The following is an 18,679-nucleotide window of genomic DNA, read 5'->3' on the forward strand; positions in this document are numbered from 1 at the left end:
CAATCACACTTTTGAGCTAGTAAAATGACCTAAAGGTAAGAGAGCTTTGAAAAATCGGTGGGTCCGTAGATTAAAACGAGAAGAGAACTCTTCACTCCCACAGTACAAAACTAGATTAGTTGTCAAAGACTTCAGTCGGAAAAAGGGGATTGATTTTGGGGAGATTTTCTCACCGGTAGTGAAAATGTCGTCAATCCGCGTTGTTTTGGGCTTGGCTGCTAGTCTTGGTTTAGAGGTTGAGCAGATGTATGTGAAAACTGCTTTCCTTCATGGCCATCTCGAGGAAGAAATTTATATGAACCAGCCTGAGGGTTTTGTGGTGAAAGGTAAGGAGAATTATGTTTGCAGATTGAAGAAGAGCTTGTATGGCCTGAAACAAGCTCCTAGACAGTGATATAAGAAGTACGAGTCTGTCATGGTTCAACAAGGGAATAGGAAGACGACTTCAGACCATTGTGTATTTGTTCAAAAATTCTCTAATGATGATTTCATTATTTTGTTGCTTTCTGTTGATGACATGTTCATTATTGGTCACGATGCTTCTAGAATTGACAGGTTAAAGCACAAGTTGAGTAAGTTTTTTGCCATGAAAGACTTGGGACCAGCGAAAAGATTCTTGGCATCAGAATCTCACGTGACAGAAGTGCTAAGAAGTTATGGCTATCTCAGGAAAAGTATATTGAGAAGGTACTTCAACGGTTTCATATGGAGAAAGCCCAAATGGTAAGTACTCCTCTTGCTACACATTTCGAGTTAAGTAGTAAACAATCTCCTTCTAATGATGAAGAAAAGAGAGACATGGAAAGTGTTCCATATGCATCTACAGCTGGTAGCTTAATGTATGTCATGGTTTGCACAAGGCCAGATTTAACTCATGCAATTGGTGTAGTTAGTATATTTCTCTCTAATCCAGGTAGAGAGCATTGGAATGCTGTGAAATGGATTATGAAACATCTCCGTGGTACAGCTAATTTGAAACTATGTTTTGGTTCTGAAAAACTTGTTTTGGTTAGCTATACAGATTCAGACATGGCTGGAGATTCGAACTCGAGGAAATCTACTTCAGGTTATTTGATTACTTTTGCAGGGGGAGTTGTGTCTTGGCAATCCAGGTTGCAAATATGTGTTGCTTTGTCCACTACAGAAGCTAAGTTCATTGCAGCTACTGAAGCATGTAAAGAGTTATTGTGGATGAAGAAATTGGTTTGTGAACTTGGATTCACTCAGAAGAGGTATGTGTTATTTTGTGATAACCAAAGTGCTATTCATCTCAGTAAGAATTCAACCTTTCATGGTAAATCAAAGCATATTGATGTGAGATATCATTGGATTAAAGATGTTTTGGATTCTAAGTTGCTTCAACTTGAGAAGATCCACACTAATAAGAATGCTGCTGATATGATGACAAAGGTGGTGCCTTGTGTGAAGCTTGAGTTGTGCGCCGAGGCAGCTGGTATCAAAATTGTTTGATAATCTTAATGAATGTCTCCTTCCTTTTATGGGCTAGAGGGGGAGATTTGTTGGGTCTAGCCCACATAAGTAAAAAAAATAAAAAAGGAGAGGCCCATGTGCTTGAAGCCCATTAGGGCAACTAAAAGGAGGAGGCGGCAGTGTGTGCTACGCCGCACCAAAGAGAGAGAGAGAGAAAAAAAAAACAGCAGCTGTTGCTGCTGCGTGTGGGAAGAACACTCACGGCCATCTTTATCAACTTGACAATCAGAAGGTCTTTTGTGATTCAATTTTGCTAAAATTTGGAGAGCAAGTTCGGGATTTGTCAACCTTCGATCTAGACGGTGGAGATCTGTTTCAGAGCTTTGGAGGACCTGATTTTGTAGTACTGACAGTAATTGCGTTTAGGTGACTTCTTTCCGCTCATTCTTATTTTATCGTGATTCTTTTGGGAATCCTTTTTGCTCTAAGTTTGTGAGCATTTTTTGTGATTGTACTGCTGTAATTTTTGCCTCTATTATAGTAGAAATTTTATTGGGTCTCATAGGCCTGATGGTTTTTACCCTTCACATTGGAGGGGGTTTTCCACGTTAAAAATCGTGGTGTTCCTATTGTGGTGTGTGATTTATTATTATTGTTGGTTGGTTATTTTTGCTCGTCACAGATTTAATTTTTGGGAAAGATTTATCCACTGTGCTAGTTGTCTTGTTACTTTCCCAACACTAAGGTAGATCCTTTGACGAGAATCTAGGGCCTTTTGGTGTAGCCTATCAAAGCAAATCAAATACTGGAGGGAGGGAGAAGGAGAGGGGGAGAGAGAGAGAGAGATTGGTGGGGGTCATTCTAACAAATAGGCCTTCTCCATTATTTCTGGTCAGATATGTTTAGAAATTTTTCCTTAATAAGTGTATTTGTTATAAATTATTGAGTTACTAATGTTTAGGATTTCAAGGTGCATTTGCTTTTTAGGGTTGGTTAGGCTAGGCTACACTAAGCACCCTTGGCCTATGTTTGGTGCAACCGTGCAACAAAGGTCTAGGATAGGACTAGCCAAGAGGGAGAGTCTAAGCTCATTGACATGGTATAAGGCTGGTCAGTCCCTCTATATAGGCTAGCCGTGGCTAAGCAATATAGAGGACTGAAAAGCCGCATTTTTTCTTTTTCTTTTTTTTTTTTTTTTTTTTTGCTATATTTCATCAAGGATAGCTGTCTTTTGAATGAATAGCTTGTCCTTTATAGAAGGCAATCCAAACATGGGACAAGATAACTATCATAATCAATCCAATCCACTATATTCAATGCAGTCACTCCTCTAAACCTTAGTCATTGAAACAAACACAACCTTCTCTCCCAGTGGAATTAGGTCAATTGGGAACACTCCCCTACATGTGCATGTGGATAGATAAAAACACAATAAATAACAAGGAATACAATAATTTAAACGCAGGCAAAGAGACTAGAACAAGGACCTCTAGCTAACCAGCTCTGATATTATGTTAGATGAGCATTTTTATCTTAAGCTCTTAGGTTGTGGGCTAACAACGTATATCAAGCTTTAACACATGCCCCAAAATTCTTGCAAGTTGCAACATGGATTGCAAAGCAAATTTTTCAAGGCAATGGAAACCCAGTGAATTGTAAACTGTCTATCTTTGGCTTCTCTTAAAATGAAGTTGTTGGTTTTTGTCCCACATTGGTGGGAAATGTTTATTGAACTTTAGGTTAAAGCTATAAAGAGCCTCCCTTACCATTTGTAATCACGCCTCAAATTTGTAGAGTTGCAAATAGTATTTGTACTCTAGGGTATTTCTAATTATTATTGGTAATTTGAAATTTTTCCAAGTTGTAATTTTTCTGGAAGTAGTAAATTGATCGTCAGTGCCCAAGGACGTAGGTAATTTTGTACCGAACCTCATAAATTCTTGTGTTATTCTTTATTGCTGTCTTTTATTATTAGTTTCTGCATTACTTTAGTTTTGATTATATATTCAATAGCAATAGTTGTAGTATTGATGTTTGGCACAAGTGGGGTGTCTGGCACAACAATTGGTATCAAAGTAAAGTTGAATAGTGTCGATATGTAGGTTCTTCTCTGTTAGGATCTTTGATTCCATTTTTTATGTCTAAGAAAGACCTTGTCTAAGCGAATGCTCAGAAACCATTGTGGCCCAGTCGCTCCCTGGAGGTTGGTCTGGTCAAAGTGGAATTTCATAGGATATACAGAGTAAACACAATTGGGATAAGTACAGTATTATTCATCCTAGGTCTAATGTTCTGTTGGTTTGCTATTGGAGGTATAGTTTTGGAATATGGCAAAAATTACAACCCCAACAGCTTTGTCATCATCTTCAAAGACGATAGCTAATGCTCGATTTGAGGTGGAAAAATCTAATGGTACCAATAATTTTAGTATGTGGCAATGTGAAGTGATGGACATCTTGTACCAGCAAGAATAAGATATTACTCTGGATGATAAATCAGAGGACATAGGCGACAAAGATTGGGAAAATATTAATCGTCAGGAATGTGGTACAATTCGCTTGTGTCTCGCTAAAAATTAGAAATATTGTGTTATAAGGGACACATCTGCAAAGAAATTGTGGAAGACATTGGAAGATACATTTATGACCAAGCATTTAAAAAAATCGGCTCTATTTGAAAGAGAAATTTTTTTGCTTCCAATATCAACCAGGAATTTCTATAAATGACCACATAAATGCTTTCAATAAAATTTTGGCAGATTTGTTGAATTTGGATGAAAAGGTCAAAGATGAGGACAAGGCCTTATTGTTACTGAATTCTCTCCTTGATGATTATGAGCATCTCACCACCACTTTATTATATGGGAAGGATAAAGTTACTTTTAATGATGTTTGTACTGCATTAATTAGTACTGAATGTAGAAAAAAGGATCAGAGGGTCCATAAGAAAACAATAGCAGAAACACTGACAATAAGGGGATGTTTTCAGAGTCGTAAACCTGGAAGAAGGAATAAATCTCGAGGGAGACCTGCTAAAGATAAATGTGCCTTTTGTCATGAGAAATGAAATTGGATGAAAGATTGCCCTAAATTGCATCAAAAGAATAAGGGCAAAACACATTCTAATGCCAATATAGCCACGCGTGATGGAAGCGGGTCAGTTTTTCTCTTATTGGAACACCTTCGACACATTACTGTGGTGAGAGGATTTTGGATTCTGGTTGTTCCTATCACATGTTTCCCAATAGGGAATGGTTTTCTAATTTTAAAAAATTAGATGGTGGGGTTGTTTTTATAGGAAATGATAATACGTGTAAAACTACTGGAATAAGTTCAATACAGTTGAAATGTCAAGATGGAACCATTAAAATTTTGACCGATGTTAGATATGTTCCAAGCTTAAAGAAAAATCTGATCTCATTAGGTGCCTTAGAATCTAAAAGATCCACTATTACTTTGAACGATGTAACCTTAAAGGTTAAATCAAGTGCGTTTGTGGTGATGAAAGGTATTAGGAAAAATAACTTATATTATTTTCAAGGTAGTACAGTTATTGGCTCAGCAGCTGTTATTTCTAAGAAAGATGCAGGTTCAGATACAACCAGGTTATGGCATATGCGATTGGCACGTGCGGGTGAAAAATATTTGCAACAATTGGTTAAGCAAAGTTTATTGAAGGGTGCAAAGGTAGGTAAGCTTGAGTTTTGAAAACATTGTATTCTGGGAAAACAGGCAAAAGTGAAATTTGGCATTACAACCCACTAGACTGGAGGTATTTTAGACTACATTCACACGGATGTATGGGGGCCTACCAAAACTACTTCATTGGGTGGTATGCATTATTTTGTTACTTTTGTTGATGATTTTTCTAGAAAAGCTTGGGTGTATGCTATAAAGAATAAAAATGAAGTGTGTGATATTTTCCTTAAGTGGAAAAAATTGGTCGAAACTCAAACTAACAGAAAGATTAAACGACATAGATTAGATAATGGTGGTGAATACACGAGTGATCCGTTTGTGAAGGTCTGTCAAGATGAAGGTATTGCTCGACACTTTACAGTTAGAAATACACCACAACATAATGGAATGGCAAAGCGCATGAATCAAACTTTGCAGGGCGAAAGTTCGATGTATGTTTTCTAATTATAGGTTGGACAAAAGGTTTTGGGCTAAGACTGTTAGGTATGCGTGTCATCTCATCAACCGTCTACCATCATCTGCTATTGGGGGAAAAACACCCTATGAGGTATGGTCTGGAGAACTTGCAAATGATTATGATTCTTTACATGTATTTGGTATTGTTGTTTATTATCATGTTAAAGAATCTAAGTTGGATCCTAAAGCCAAGAAAGCAGTATTCTCGGGATTAGTGCAGGAGTCAAAGATACCGTCTTTGGTGTCTAGAGAAGAAAAAAAATGATTTTAAGCAGGGATGTGACTTTCGATGAACTTACGATGACAAAAAAAAATAATACGTAAGGAGTTACCAGTTGAAGAAAATACCAGTATTACTCAACAACAGGTGGAGGTTGAGACAATTTTGGGAAATCCAATGAGAAATGAGGCTACACGATGCAACTCTCCAGTTATGGTGGGGAACAATGTACAAAAAGAGGAGATTTCAATCCGAGAATCTTCACAGCAACAAGAATCAATTGTTTCTCATAGGCCAAGAAGAGAAATTCGAAAACCTACTCGGTATACTGACATGGTGGCCTATGCGCTTCCAGTTGTAGATGATGATGTTCCTTGCACTATCAAATAAGTAATGAGGAACTCTAAATCAGACAAATGAAAAAAAGCGATGAATGAAGAAATGCAGTCTCTTCATAAGAATCAGACTTGAAAGCTAGCCCAACTGCCCAAGGGTAAAAAAGCAATTGGTTGCAAATGAGTTTATGCAAAGAAAGAAGGATTTTCATATGCAAATAATGTTCGCTTCAAAGCTAGATTGGTAGCTAAGGGCTACGCACAGATGAAGGTATTGATTATAATGAGGTATTTTCTCCAATTCTTAAACATTCTTCCATTTGAATTTTATTGGCTTTGATAGCACAATTTGATCTTTAACTAGTTCAGCTTGATGTAAAAACTACATTTTTACATGGTGATTGGGAAAAAGAAATCTATATGACTCATCTAAATGGATTTAAGGTTGCTAAAAAAGAAAATTGGGTATGCAAACTGGGAAAATCGTTGTATGGTTTAAAATAGTCTCCAAGACAGTGGTACAAACGATTTCATCAGTTTTTGATTGGCCACAAGTACATTAGAAATAAACACGATCATTATGTCTATTTTCGTAGACTACAAAATGGATCTTTTATATATTTACTCTTGTATATTGATGATATGTTGATAGCTTCAAAGAATAGGGAAGAAATCAACAAACTGAAAAGTCAGTTAAATCAAGAGTTTGAGATGAAAGATCTTGGTAAAACAAAAGAAGATACTTGGCATAAAGATATGCAGAGACAAAATGAGAGGAAGAGTTTGACTCAAAAACATGTATTTGAAAAGGTAGTACAAAGTTTTGGCATGTCTGAGCAGTCAAAAGCAGTTAGCACTCCGCCTCTCCTCACTTCAAACTTAATGCATCTTTATCTCTTAATTCAGATGAGGAACATAAGTATATGTCACAAGTTCCATATGCAAGTGCAGTTGGTAGTCTAATGTATGCAATGATTTGTACAAGACTTGATATTTCACAAGTTGTTAGTATGGTGAGCAGGTATATGCATGATCCAGGTAAAGGGCATTGGCAAGCTGTGAAATGGATTTTACAATACATTATGCATACTATTGATAATGGTATAGTATTTGAGAAAAATAATACTATTGATCAACGTGTTCTTAGATATGTGGATTCTGATTTTGCAGGTGATCTGGATAAACGTCGATCAACTACTAGATATGTATTTACATTTGCTAATGATCTACTGAGTTGGAAGTCTACCTTACAGTCTACTATTGCTTTGTTTACGACAAAAGCAGAGTACATGGCAACTTTGGAGGTTGTTAAGAAAGTTATTTTATTGCAGGGTTTACTTGAAAATTTGAAAGTTGTTCAAAAGCACATTACTGTGTTCTGTGATAGCTAGAGTGCTATTCATTTGGCAAAGAACCAAGTCTACCATACACGAACGAAGCACATCAACGTTCATTTTCACTTTATGCAGGATATAATTGATGAAGGCAAAATACTTCTTCAAAAAATTGTTATAGCTAAGAATCCCGAAGATATGTTGACCAAGATTGTGACAATAATCAAGTTCAAACATTGTTTGAATTTGATTAAAATTCTGCAACTCTGAATATTTTTAGAAGGCACCAATGATGTAGAACTCCAGAGAGTGTTGGTGACTGAAAATTTTGTTAAATTTATCATCAAGGTGGAAATTTGTTGGTTTTTGTCCCACAGTGGTGGGAAATGTTTATTAAGCTTTAGGTTAAAGCTATATAAAGAGTTTCCCTTACCATTTGTAATCACACCTCAAATTTGTAGAGTTACAAATAGTATTTGTACTCTATGGTTTTTCTAATTACTATTGGTAATTTGAAATTTGCCCAAGTTGTAATTTTTCTGGAAGTAGTGGATTGATCATCGGCACCTGAGGACGTAGGTAATTTTGTACCAAACCTCATAAATTATTGTGTTAGGTTGCTGACAACCGGCGTAAAATTTGTCAGATCACTATGATATGAATCCTTACCGAATATTTGTTGGGACATCCCCTACAAGCGACGTGTTGCCCTTATACCATCCAGGTGTAGCGAAAAGTGGGTGAGGGTGGGCTAGGTCATCGCCCCGAAGCGACGCGACGTGTCGGTGCCCGGGTATGGTGTCAAATATGCGAGGGTTCCTGCATCATTCTAGACGTGGGCAGTTAAAAGACGTTAGTTCAGGAAACTATGATTAGATTAGCAACTTGGAATATAGGGACACTTACGGGTAAAAGCATAGAAATTGTGGACACAATGATCACAAGAAGAATTAATATAATTTGCCTTCAAGAAACTAAGTAGGTGGGGGAGAAAGTTAGAGAAATTAATAAATCAGGATTTAAACTTTGGTACACTGGAAAAGAAAAACATAAGAATGGAGTAAGAATTATCATAGACAAAAACTTAAAAGATAGCGTTGTTGATGTAAATAAAGTAGGGGATAAAATTATAAAAATCAAAATGGTATTAGGACAAGAGATAATAAATATCGTTAGTGCTTATGCTCCTCATGGCGGCTTAGCAGAAAATCAAAAGAAACAATTTTGGGAAGATATGGACAAGATTATACAAGGCATACCAGAGACTGAGAAAATATTTATAGGAGGAGATTTGAATGGACACGTTGGAAGGGATAATGAAAATTATGAGAGGATACATAGAGGATGTAGATATGGCGACAAAAATGAGCTTGGGGAGATGATCTTAGACTTCGCTATGTCATATGATCTTAGTATAATGAATATTTGATTTAAAAGGAGAGAAGAACACTTAATAACCTTTAAAAGTGGACAAAATAGAAGTCAAATAGATTTTTTTTTAACTAGGAGGGTAGATCGGTTATCATACAAGGATTGTAAAGTTATTCCAAGCGAAAGCCTAACACACAACATAGTTTTAGTGTTAGATATATGTATTAAAAAATGGAAGAAAAGATAAAATAAACAAGTGTAAGAGAACAAGGTAGTGGACCTAAAAGGTAAAAATATAATAAAATTTAAAGATAAAATGATCAAAGATGGGGATTGGACTATAGAGGATGGGATAGATACAAATACTCTTTGGAGTAAATTAGCTAGCTCTATTAAAAAGATAGCAAAAGAGATTTTAGGTGAATCAAGGGGAAGATTCACGAATAGGAAAGAAAGTTGGTGGTGGGATAAAGATGTACAAAAAGTCATAAAGACAAAAAAAATTTGATATAAAACGTGACAAAAATGTAGTAACGGAGATAACTTTGAAAAGTATAAGGAAACGAGAAAAGATACAAAAAATATCGTTAGTGAAGCTAAATACAGATCATTTAATAGTTTGTATGATAGATTAGATACAAAAGAAGGGGAAAGAGATATTTTTAAACTTACTAAAGCTAGAGAAAGGAAGAGTAAGGACTTAGGAAATGTAAAATGTATAAAAAGTGAGGATGATATTGTCTTGGTTAAGGGCGAAGACATTAAAGAAAGATGGCAAAGTTACTTTAGTAAGTTGTTTAATGAAAACCAAATAGAAGGCTTAAACTTAGAATTGTCAAATGAGGAAAAGACTAAAAATATGAGATTTATTCACAAAATTAGAGTTAATGAAGTTAAGTTTGCACTAAAAAAGATGAAAAATGGGAAAGCTATGAGACCAAATTGAAGTTTGGAAATACTTAGGTGATAACGGAATTATATGCTTAACTAATTTATTTAATACAATTATAAAAACTAAGAAAATGTCAAATGAATGGAGGAAAAGCACTTTAATACCTATATACAAAAATAAAGGAGATATTCAAAATTGTAATAACTATCGTGGAATTAAACTTATGAGTCATACGATGAAACTATGGGGAAAGGGTAGTTGAACAAAGATTAAGGTTAGAAACGAAGGTCTCAGAAAATCAATTTGGTTTTATGTCTGGGAGATCTACCACGGAAGTTATATATCTTTTAAGAAGATTAATGGAAAAGTTTAGGGAAAAGAAGAGGGACTTGCATATGATTTTTATTGACCTTGAGAAAGCATATGATAGGATACCTAGGGAAGTTTTATGGTGGGTTTTAGAAAAAAGGTGTAGGTAGTAGGTATACTGATGTCATTAAGGACATGTACGATCGAGTAATGACTAATGTAAGGACTATAGATGGAAAAACTAGAGAATTTCCAATCACCATAGGTGTACATCAAGGATCTGCTTTGAGTCATTATTTTTTACTTTAGTGATAGACCAACTGACTAAGAGTGTTCAAAAGGAGGTTCCATGGTGTATGTTGTTTGTAGATGATATTGTATTAATTGATGAAACTAGGGACGGAGTAGAGGTTAAGTTAGAATTACGGAGAGAAGCTTTGGAATCTAGAGGCTTTAGGATAAGCAGAAATAAGACAGAATATATGAAATGTAATTTTAGTAATGATAAAAGGAATATTGGAGACAAAGTTAAACTTGATGATGAAGAAATAAATAGCACTTGTAGATTTCGATACCTAGGATCCATTATGCAAGCTGAAGGAGAAATTGAAGATGATGTACTGCATAGAGTTAAAGCAGGTTGGGTAAAATGGAGAAGTGCTTCAAGTGTGCTTTGTGATCATAGGATACCCCTAAAATTAAAAGGAAAGTTCTATAAGACATCTATAAGACCAGCTATGCTATATGGATCGGAATGTTGGGCGACGAAGCAACATAATATCCAAAAAGTAAAAGTCGTCGAGATGAGAATGCTTAGATGGATAAGTAATATAACATTGAAAAATAAATTAAGGAATGTACATATTCGCAATAAGTTAAGTGTAGCTCCTATAGAAAATAAAATAAGGGAGGGACGACTCAGATGGTATGGACACTTGCAACGTAGGCCACATAATGCACCAGTGAGGAAGAGAGAGTGAATTACTGTGGGGGGGCAATAGAAGGGGTCAGGGTAGACTTAAAATAACTTGGGAGGAGATAGTGAGTAGGGATTTAATATCCCTGAATCTGTCAAAAAAAAATGGTCCATGATCGCATAAATTGGTGAAAAAGGATTCATATAGCCAAACCCACCTAGTGGGAATTAAGGTTTGGTTTTGTTGTTGTTGTTATTCAATAGAAATAGTTATAGCATTGGTGTTTGGCACAAGTGGGGTGCCTGGCACAACAGAAGTTTCACTTCACTGATACAAGATGAGGGAATTCATTGAAAATCATCACAGAAGTCTCCTATTGTTTAAGATATGGTCAAATCAACAATTTTGAAAACAAAATAAGATTCATAGCTAAGGTCTATTATTACAACAAGTGCCAAAGTTCATCTGACGTCAAGATAATCTATCCGTGCTTGTTGCTTCATGCATTTAATTGTTGCTTTGAAGAAACAATGGCATAATGAAGTGCATCAGTTGTTATTGTTCAACTTCAAATCTCAAAAACAATATCAATTTCCAATCCTCAAGTGCAATTTTTCTTTTTTGCAAAATTCAAAAGCAAAAATGTGCCCAAAGGCGGCCTTAATTATTCACTAATCAATTCATTGAGACCGTATATTAGCATATTGGGATCAAAGAAAACCAAACAACATAAAACCATGGAAATATGCAAAGAAAACAAATGATCAAACCTTGTGCAACTGATCACTAACAGTCTCCTCAGAGGATGATACCTTCCCTTCAGCGGATTCATAGTGGTTATTTTGATCAGTATTTGTTAGGCCCCTCTCTCTGAGTTCTCTTTGTTGCTCAAACTCTCTGAAAGGAAATATAACTTCACAATAAATATGTTGAAATGACAAAATAATATATTCTAAATTGACGGAATACCTGAAACCAGTTTTAGAGGTTAGCAGCTGTACAGTGACCTGGCATGGAATGACAAGGCCCATCAATATGTTATAAGGAAATTATATGATATATTAATCCTTAACTACAGGTACCGAAAGGATGTTAGTAAACATGCAAAGCAAAATGATCAGAAAAAAGTGAAAATAAACTATGCACAAAAACTGAAGACTTGTTACTTGTTATATAAACCACGTACAGCCAACTAACTTTGTACATATTGATATTAAAACCATAATAGCTGAACGTTTTAGGGCAAGTGGTAGCCCAACATTGCAACAGATATCTTTGCCCAAAAGGTCAAAAGTTCAACCTTCATCACACCCACTCTCCTAGTTCAAATTAAAATTTCAACACAATGTTTTTGCCTATGCTTCCCCCACTTTCCAAGCCCAATGGGCTTTTGTGCACAAGGGGATGTTGAAGATATTAAAATAATTCTACAGCATTACTTAACTGCTCAAGAATTTCAACCAAGCAGTAATCTAACAGTAGGAAATGCCTAAGATCATGAAAATCCAAATTTTCAAGTAGAGAACTCTCACATGTAAAATAGTTCCAGAGTCAGTTCCATGAAGAGGCAGAGCAACAGAAAAAGGCTTTAATGCATCAGCATAATCAGCAAGGTTAATGTTAGCCTCACCAAGCAAGCTAGACCGCGAAGAACCCTGATGCCAATAAGATTCAAACAAGACACACTGTCAGTCTCGGTTTTGATTAAAATAGCCAGAAAGAAATGTTGATGACACCAATGGACTAAAGAAGAAAATCCAGAATGAAATCAAAGATATGAATACAGTTAATTTACAATGAAAAAAATGGAGAGACTCAAACATAAACAATAATCCTACCATTGCCACAACAATTTTATAAAGCTTTTCATCATAACTCTTAGTTTTGGCATCCTGGAGAAGTCTTGTAGTTTCATAAATTGGATCTGCCCATTTGCAGGTACCATTTCTCACATTTGCTTTGGTCGTCTTTGCTGTTGCCTTTCCAGAATCGGCAGGAATGAAGGATATAAACAATTTATCCCATCCAGTTTGTGGAATCTGAATCATGCAGAAAAAATATTACACTTTCTCCTTGCAGAGATCACAACAGCCGGGTGTAAAGAGAAAACACTCTTTCTAATCATGCAAGATATAGGCTAGATTAAATTGGAAATTGACAATAATTGGCATGAAGTGTAAACTTCAAATATGTTGATGATTATGATAATACCCCCCCCCCCCTCTTTCCCAATCAAAAACCAACATCCAAAAACAACTGAAAAATAATAAAGAAAACTAATGGAAAAATAAAAAATAACAAGCCACTTCATAGAATATGAACATAAAATTTTAACCCATCTTATGTGTCGACAGAATTTTGCTCTCATAACAACTTCTGTTATGGTTGACACACATAAACACACAGCATATTCAATCCATCCACCAACAATAAATATTGTATTAAACAAATAAAATGCCCATGATTGTAAAAAGGGATTTTTTTTTTTTTTTAAAAACAGCAATTTCCTACCAAAACACCTTTAAAAAAAAAAAAAAAAAAACAGAGAGAAAGAGAAAGAGAAAGAGAAAGCTCACATGTGTAGCGTGGAATTGCAGCCGAAATACCACTTTTACTTTGGTCTTTTCAAGCTTCCATTTTGCAATCCTCGACATTACTTTATTTTCAATCAACTGGTTGCTGACAATGGGAGGAGTCCACTTCCTTGTTCATTAGAAATCAACCCAGAAACCCATCTATGGCAATGACAAGCAGCAATTCATGGAAGATAAATCTAACAAAAAAGAGTTGCTGGAATTGTCCAGAACAGCTCAAGAAAAAAGATAAAAGCATTATAAAATTCTTGAAACCAGTTTAAAGCCCAGCAAGAGTTTCAGTAATCATCATGTAAAAGAAATCCCAGTCAAAATTTCAAGAATCACCAGCATCATGTAAAAGAAAGTCCAGTAAACCATTCAATAGAACATAAGTTTTGCTTGAGGACCAATTACAGACAACTGATGCATTTACTAGGACAGAAACATGACAAGTTCCAAAATAGCGAACAAGCAGGAAGATCACGAAGCATACATGTCCAGTGATATCTGTGAATTTGCAAAGATAGTGTATTTAATAAATGCTTTCAATAGCTCTGGGATTGGCTATGCTCTCTAAACATAGAAATTGAATAAATCAACAAAGAGACCCAAAAAAATTGTGTTGAAGGCAATCACAGGGCATCACTCATACCACTAATCAGGCCCCATTTTCTAATGGTTTGTAATAAAACTTTAAATACTCATAAATAGAAGAATCATGCACAGAGTTCTATCGCAGAAAAAGCACAATTGACAATTATATTCATGCTGCAGAAAATATATCCCCAAACTCTTCCATGATGATTAAGGCAAACTCGAACAGACAATATATGAAGATCTTTACAGGTTCACTAAATTTTACACCAAGAACTTTTGGGCAGGAAGAGATGAAAGAAAAACAGCCCGTGCTCATGAGTACATCCCATCAGTAAAGCCTTAATAATCACAATTTCAAGTGAGTTACAAGTTTTTCCACTCAAAACTAGATAATTACAGGCATAAATATATCAACCAATAAAAATATTATAATTCTTGGATATTCAACCCTCAAACTGGAAAGTGTGAAACAACATACAGAAGACTGCCAGGCCAAGCATATTTTGAATTGCAACTAGAGGGACAGAGGTGGATACTTAATGCAATTACCCAAAAGGTAAAAGCTGGATATCAAACAGAGTATTACATCATAGTTCACAGAACGCCAAATCCATCCTAGCATTCAACAGGTAGAGAAATCATGACACACAATATGAGAACACATTTTAGGTTGGGGGGCGCAAAGATTCTGAAGCAAAAACACAAGAAGCAGAATTTTTTTATTTTTTTATTTTTTACATTCTTCAGCATTCCCTCTAACAGATGAAACCCTAAACTAAAGACTTGAATTTTAACTATGGGTATAAAATACAGGACTGCACTTGCTACATTATTGGAAAAACCTTGAAACACTACATTACAATGAACATAAAATTAGAAACAAACTACTAAACACCAAAAAAGAGAGCGATATATCAAAAAGTGCAAATACATGCATGTTGGCATAGATGCCAGATACGACATACTTGCATTCAAAACCATATGGAAGTGGTGCTAACACTGATTCATAAACATCAGCCGATTATGGCAGGTCTAGCATCATTCCCTAAATGCGGACATTAAACAATATAGATCTTTATGTCACTCTATAAAAACATCAAAATTTACATTTGGAAAAAAAAAAAAACTCAATTCAACAAATTCACGTGACAAACAAAATATAAACAGAAATGCTTTGGAAAACAAACTAAATCCAGCAAAATATTATCAAACTAAAGCTAAACAGAAATGGTTTAGAAAAGAAGCTAAATACCGTGTCAACCACAGGATCAATCTCAAATGCTACTGCGAACTCCCTGGATCCAAGTCTTGGGGGGTGGGGGGGTTGGATTCCGTTCAAAACGAGAACAGTTCGGAGGCAATGCCACTGAACCCAGCACCTGTGATAGAACCCGACAAAAAGGCTCCACGAGATTTCTCGAACCCAAACTCAGAGCTGACACAGGAGGAGCGGGGGAGCAGGCGGAAAAAACAAAAAAGGGAAAGAGAATCTGAAACCTAATGAATAGCCAAATGTGGGAAAATGTTTTCAAAAGGCAGATGATGAAAGGTGAAGCACTGTTTTTATTCAACAAAACGTCAAAACCCAACTCGAATTTTACTGCAGAAAGCACCAAAATGCAGTGAACTGAACAGGGATACCACTGTTCAATAGAAAACTTTCAAGTTCAAGCCTCAGATTCAAAGCCAAACCAAAATAATAAATAAATAAATGGGAAGAAAGAGCAGGCAATAAACTAACCCAAACAAAGAAAAAGAGAAAGAAGAAACAAAAAATAATTAATGGGCATGTGGTACCAAAAGGAGGATGTGGGCAGAGGTGCTTAGGAGGGAAGGGAAATGAGGAAATCTTGAGAGGGAAGAGTAGGGGACAGTAGAGGGTTTCGAGCTTTCGGACCTGATAGTGGCGGTGGCGGTGGCGGTGGCGGTGGCGATGGTGGCGTAAAGAGGCAGTAATTGTGGGGTTATCGCCATTAATAAGGTGAAGTGGAGGTGTGATTGTAAGATGAAATATCAGTTTCTGATACGGCGAGACCATAGAAAAAATGACGTCCCGCCAAAGCCTGTGACGACCAGTGATTAGCTAATAATATTACCATAATTATAATTATACTAGTTACAGTGATTTTTCTTTTTCATTTCTTCCTTTTGGGGGTGTGCTGGGGTTTACGGGGTTTTACTGATGGCAGTGCAAATGGGTTCGTTTGACTAGCAGTGAATCATGGAGGAAAGAGATGGAGTACGCGGAGAAGGAATGAGACTTGTTTGGAATTAATGGGCAAGTGTGGACCCCCTAGGTTTTGATGCGCCTAACCAACAACCATGCCCTGTTTAAGAAATAATGGATTCTGAATTATGAGCTGCTCCTCTCAGGCATTGTTTTTGTTTTATGCATTAATTTCACATTTAGCTTTTAATCAACTGTGTTCAGCTCTTTAAAAATGTTGCTATAAGATTCTTTTCTTTCTTATTAATGATAGAATTACTACCGACACTCTAAAAATGCTACCTTATATGCTTGAAGAGATGGATTTAGATCTATATTGAATTTGAATAAGATATAATATAAAATTATATTTATATTTATTTAAATACATACAAATTCATGCTCTCAACGTAAAATAATAGTACTTTATAGATTATCTTTATTTTTTTAGTATGTCGAATAGTAATTTTACTCTATAATTTTTACTTTTAGTCCTTAATTTTCTAAAAGAAAATTCCAAAAAAAAAAAAAGATGAATTCATCGTTTCATGTGCAAGAAATATAAGAAGTGTCAACAATTTTTTTTTTTTTTTTTTTTTGCAGGCATCTATCTTAATTTTTAAAGTAAAAAAAATAAAACAATTCATAAATAGTAGGACACAAATATAATAATGTTACATTTAAAATTAATCACTGTAGTCTCTACCTTCAAAATATTCAATTGGTGTCTAAGTATATTGGAACTTTTTGAAGTAGAATATCAAATGGCAATAAGTTATTTGCTCATCAACTAGTCCTAAATTAATTTTTTTTGTTGGGTTTTTTGTTTCAAGCTTTAAAAATTTAAACCAAAACTTTCATCGATCAATACTAGAAAATTTTAAAATACAAATAATTTTAAATTATTTTCATTTTTTACAATTATTTTTATATGTTCCTTAAAAAGTTATTAATTATTACTCAAGGACATTAATTAAATAAATAAATATTAAATAGAGAGATCAAACTTTACAATTGATTATCTCCATATTAGATCTCAAGCCCAGCCTATCTTATCACCTATATTAAATATAACCTCTTTCACCGCTATTTGGTAATTTGCAACAACTTTATCAAGACTTTTAATTCAAAGATCCAAACAATGCACATGCATAGATCTCTAAGAAACAACAAAAAAAAAAGGAATAATACATGGGTAAAGTTCTTCCTAGCTTATAATTATTTTCTCCATGTCCAAGTACAATTTCTAAAAATCTTTTTAGAATCAAAAACTATTGCACCTAAATTGCTAACCTATAAAAGCTGGATCTTCAAAATCATTCAATAAATAAATTAAAGTTTTATTCCAATCCTCTATCCTTTTAAGACCTACTAAACAATAAATTTGTGTTATGGCAATATATATTTTTCAATAGAAGTCATGGAATTATTTTTTTCATTAAGTAAACATTGCAAGAAATTACACATTTTGTGGCAACAAATTTCCTTATAAAAATCAAACTTTTATGGCGAAATCTCTTGTCCGGTGAAACTTGGTTTGGCCTAAATTCGTCACAAAAAGAATGTGGCTAATTGTATTTGTAAAGAAACCAACAATGATCCCAAAAAAAAAAATCTATTTTTGTGACAAAATGTTAAAACGATTCAAAAACTCGTACAATCTGTGAGGATATTTTCATCGCAAAAGGTAACAAATCACAGTAATTACTAATATTCCCAACTAATAAACTAATTACTATTAACTTTTGCAAGGAATTGGTTGTCGTTAAATGAAGATTTGGCAAGGATAATGGTCACCGGCAAAGACATAAAATGAATTTTTATTACACAATTAATATCACAATTTTGCAAGGGAATCATTAATTTTTAGAAAGGGATTAACTTTTTGCAAAGAATCATTTTATTTCTCCATTACAAAAAATTATGATGCTACACAATCTAATGTTATTTATATTGTTGTTTATATATATTCAGGTATTAAAGAAGTCAATGTGAGTAAATACGAATTGAATGAAAGAATATTAATGTAATAAATATTAAACATATATTAATAAAATAAAAGCTATACATAATGTAAGTTCAACTCCATATACTAATTAAAAGAAGTTTACACACTTCAAGTAAACCAATATAGGATTTTGTCATAAAATGAGACAAATAAAATGAACAAAAAGTTGTAATTCTAAAGCTTTCATATATTCCAACATCCACTTACTTGCCAAAAGCATGCGAAAAAAAAAATGCATCAAAATTTTGTAAGTGATTAATTTATTTATAAATATATATTAATTGAGTTATTCATAAGAAAAATGAAATTATAACAACCAAAAGACATTA

General features: G+C 34.6%; 1 protein-coding gene across 5 annotated transcripts in view; it reads right to left on the reverse strand.

Moving 5' to 3' along the window:
* LOC131162298 (uncharacterized) overlaps window positions 1-16,210 on the reverse strand; it is a 73,904-nt gene extending 57,694 nt beyond the window's left edge. For 3 of the 5 annotated variants that reach the window (XM_058118617.1, XM_058118615.1, XM_058118616.1), the window contains exons 1-6: window positions 15,389-16,196; window positions 13,540-13,698; window positions 12,802-13,002; window positions 12,496-12,618; window positions 11,933-11,970; window positions 11,734-11,860 (exon numbers count right to left, since the gene is read on the reverse strand). In XM_058118617.1, the coding sequence (XP_057974600.1) occupies window positions 11,734-11,860; window positions 11,933-11,970; window positions 12,496-12,618; window positions 12,802-13,002; window positions 13,540-13,617 (567 nt within the window). In that variant the 5' untranslated portion in view covers window positions 13,618-13,698; window positions 15,389-16,196. Of the gene's footprint in view, window positions 1-11,733; window positions 11,861-11,932; window positions 11,971-12,495; window positions 12,619-12,801; window positions 13,003-13,539; window positions 13,699-15,388 lie in introns of all 5 variants that reach the window. The other 2 variants (XM_058118613.1, XM_058118614.1) reach the window with 2 other exon arrangements.
* Between the last annotated feature and the right edge of the window lie 2,469 nt (window positions 16,211-18,679).

This window comes from Malania oleifera, chromosome 8 (genome assembly GCF_029873635.1).
Source record: "Malania oleifera isolate guangnan ecotype guangnan chromosome 8, ASM2987363v1, whole genome shotgun sequence".
NCBI classification, from domain to species: Eukaryota; Viridiplantae; Streptophyta; class Magnoliopsida; order Santalales; family Ximeniaceae; genus Malania; species Malania oleifera.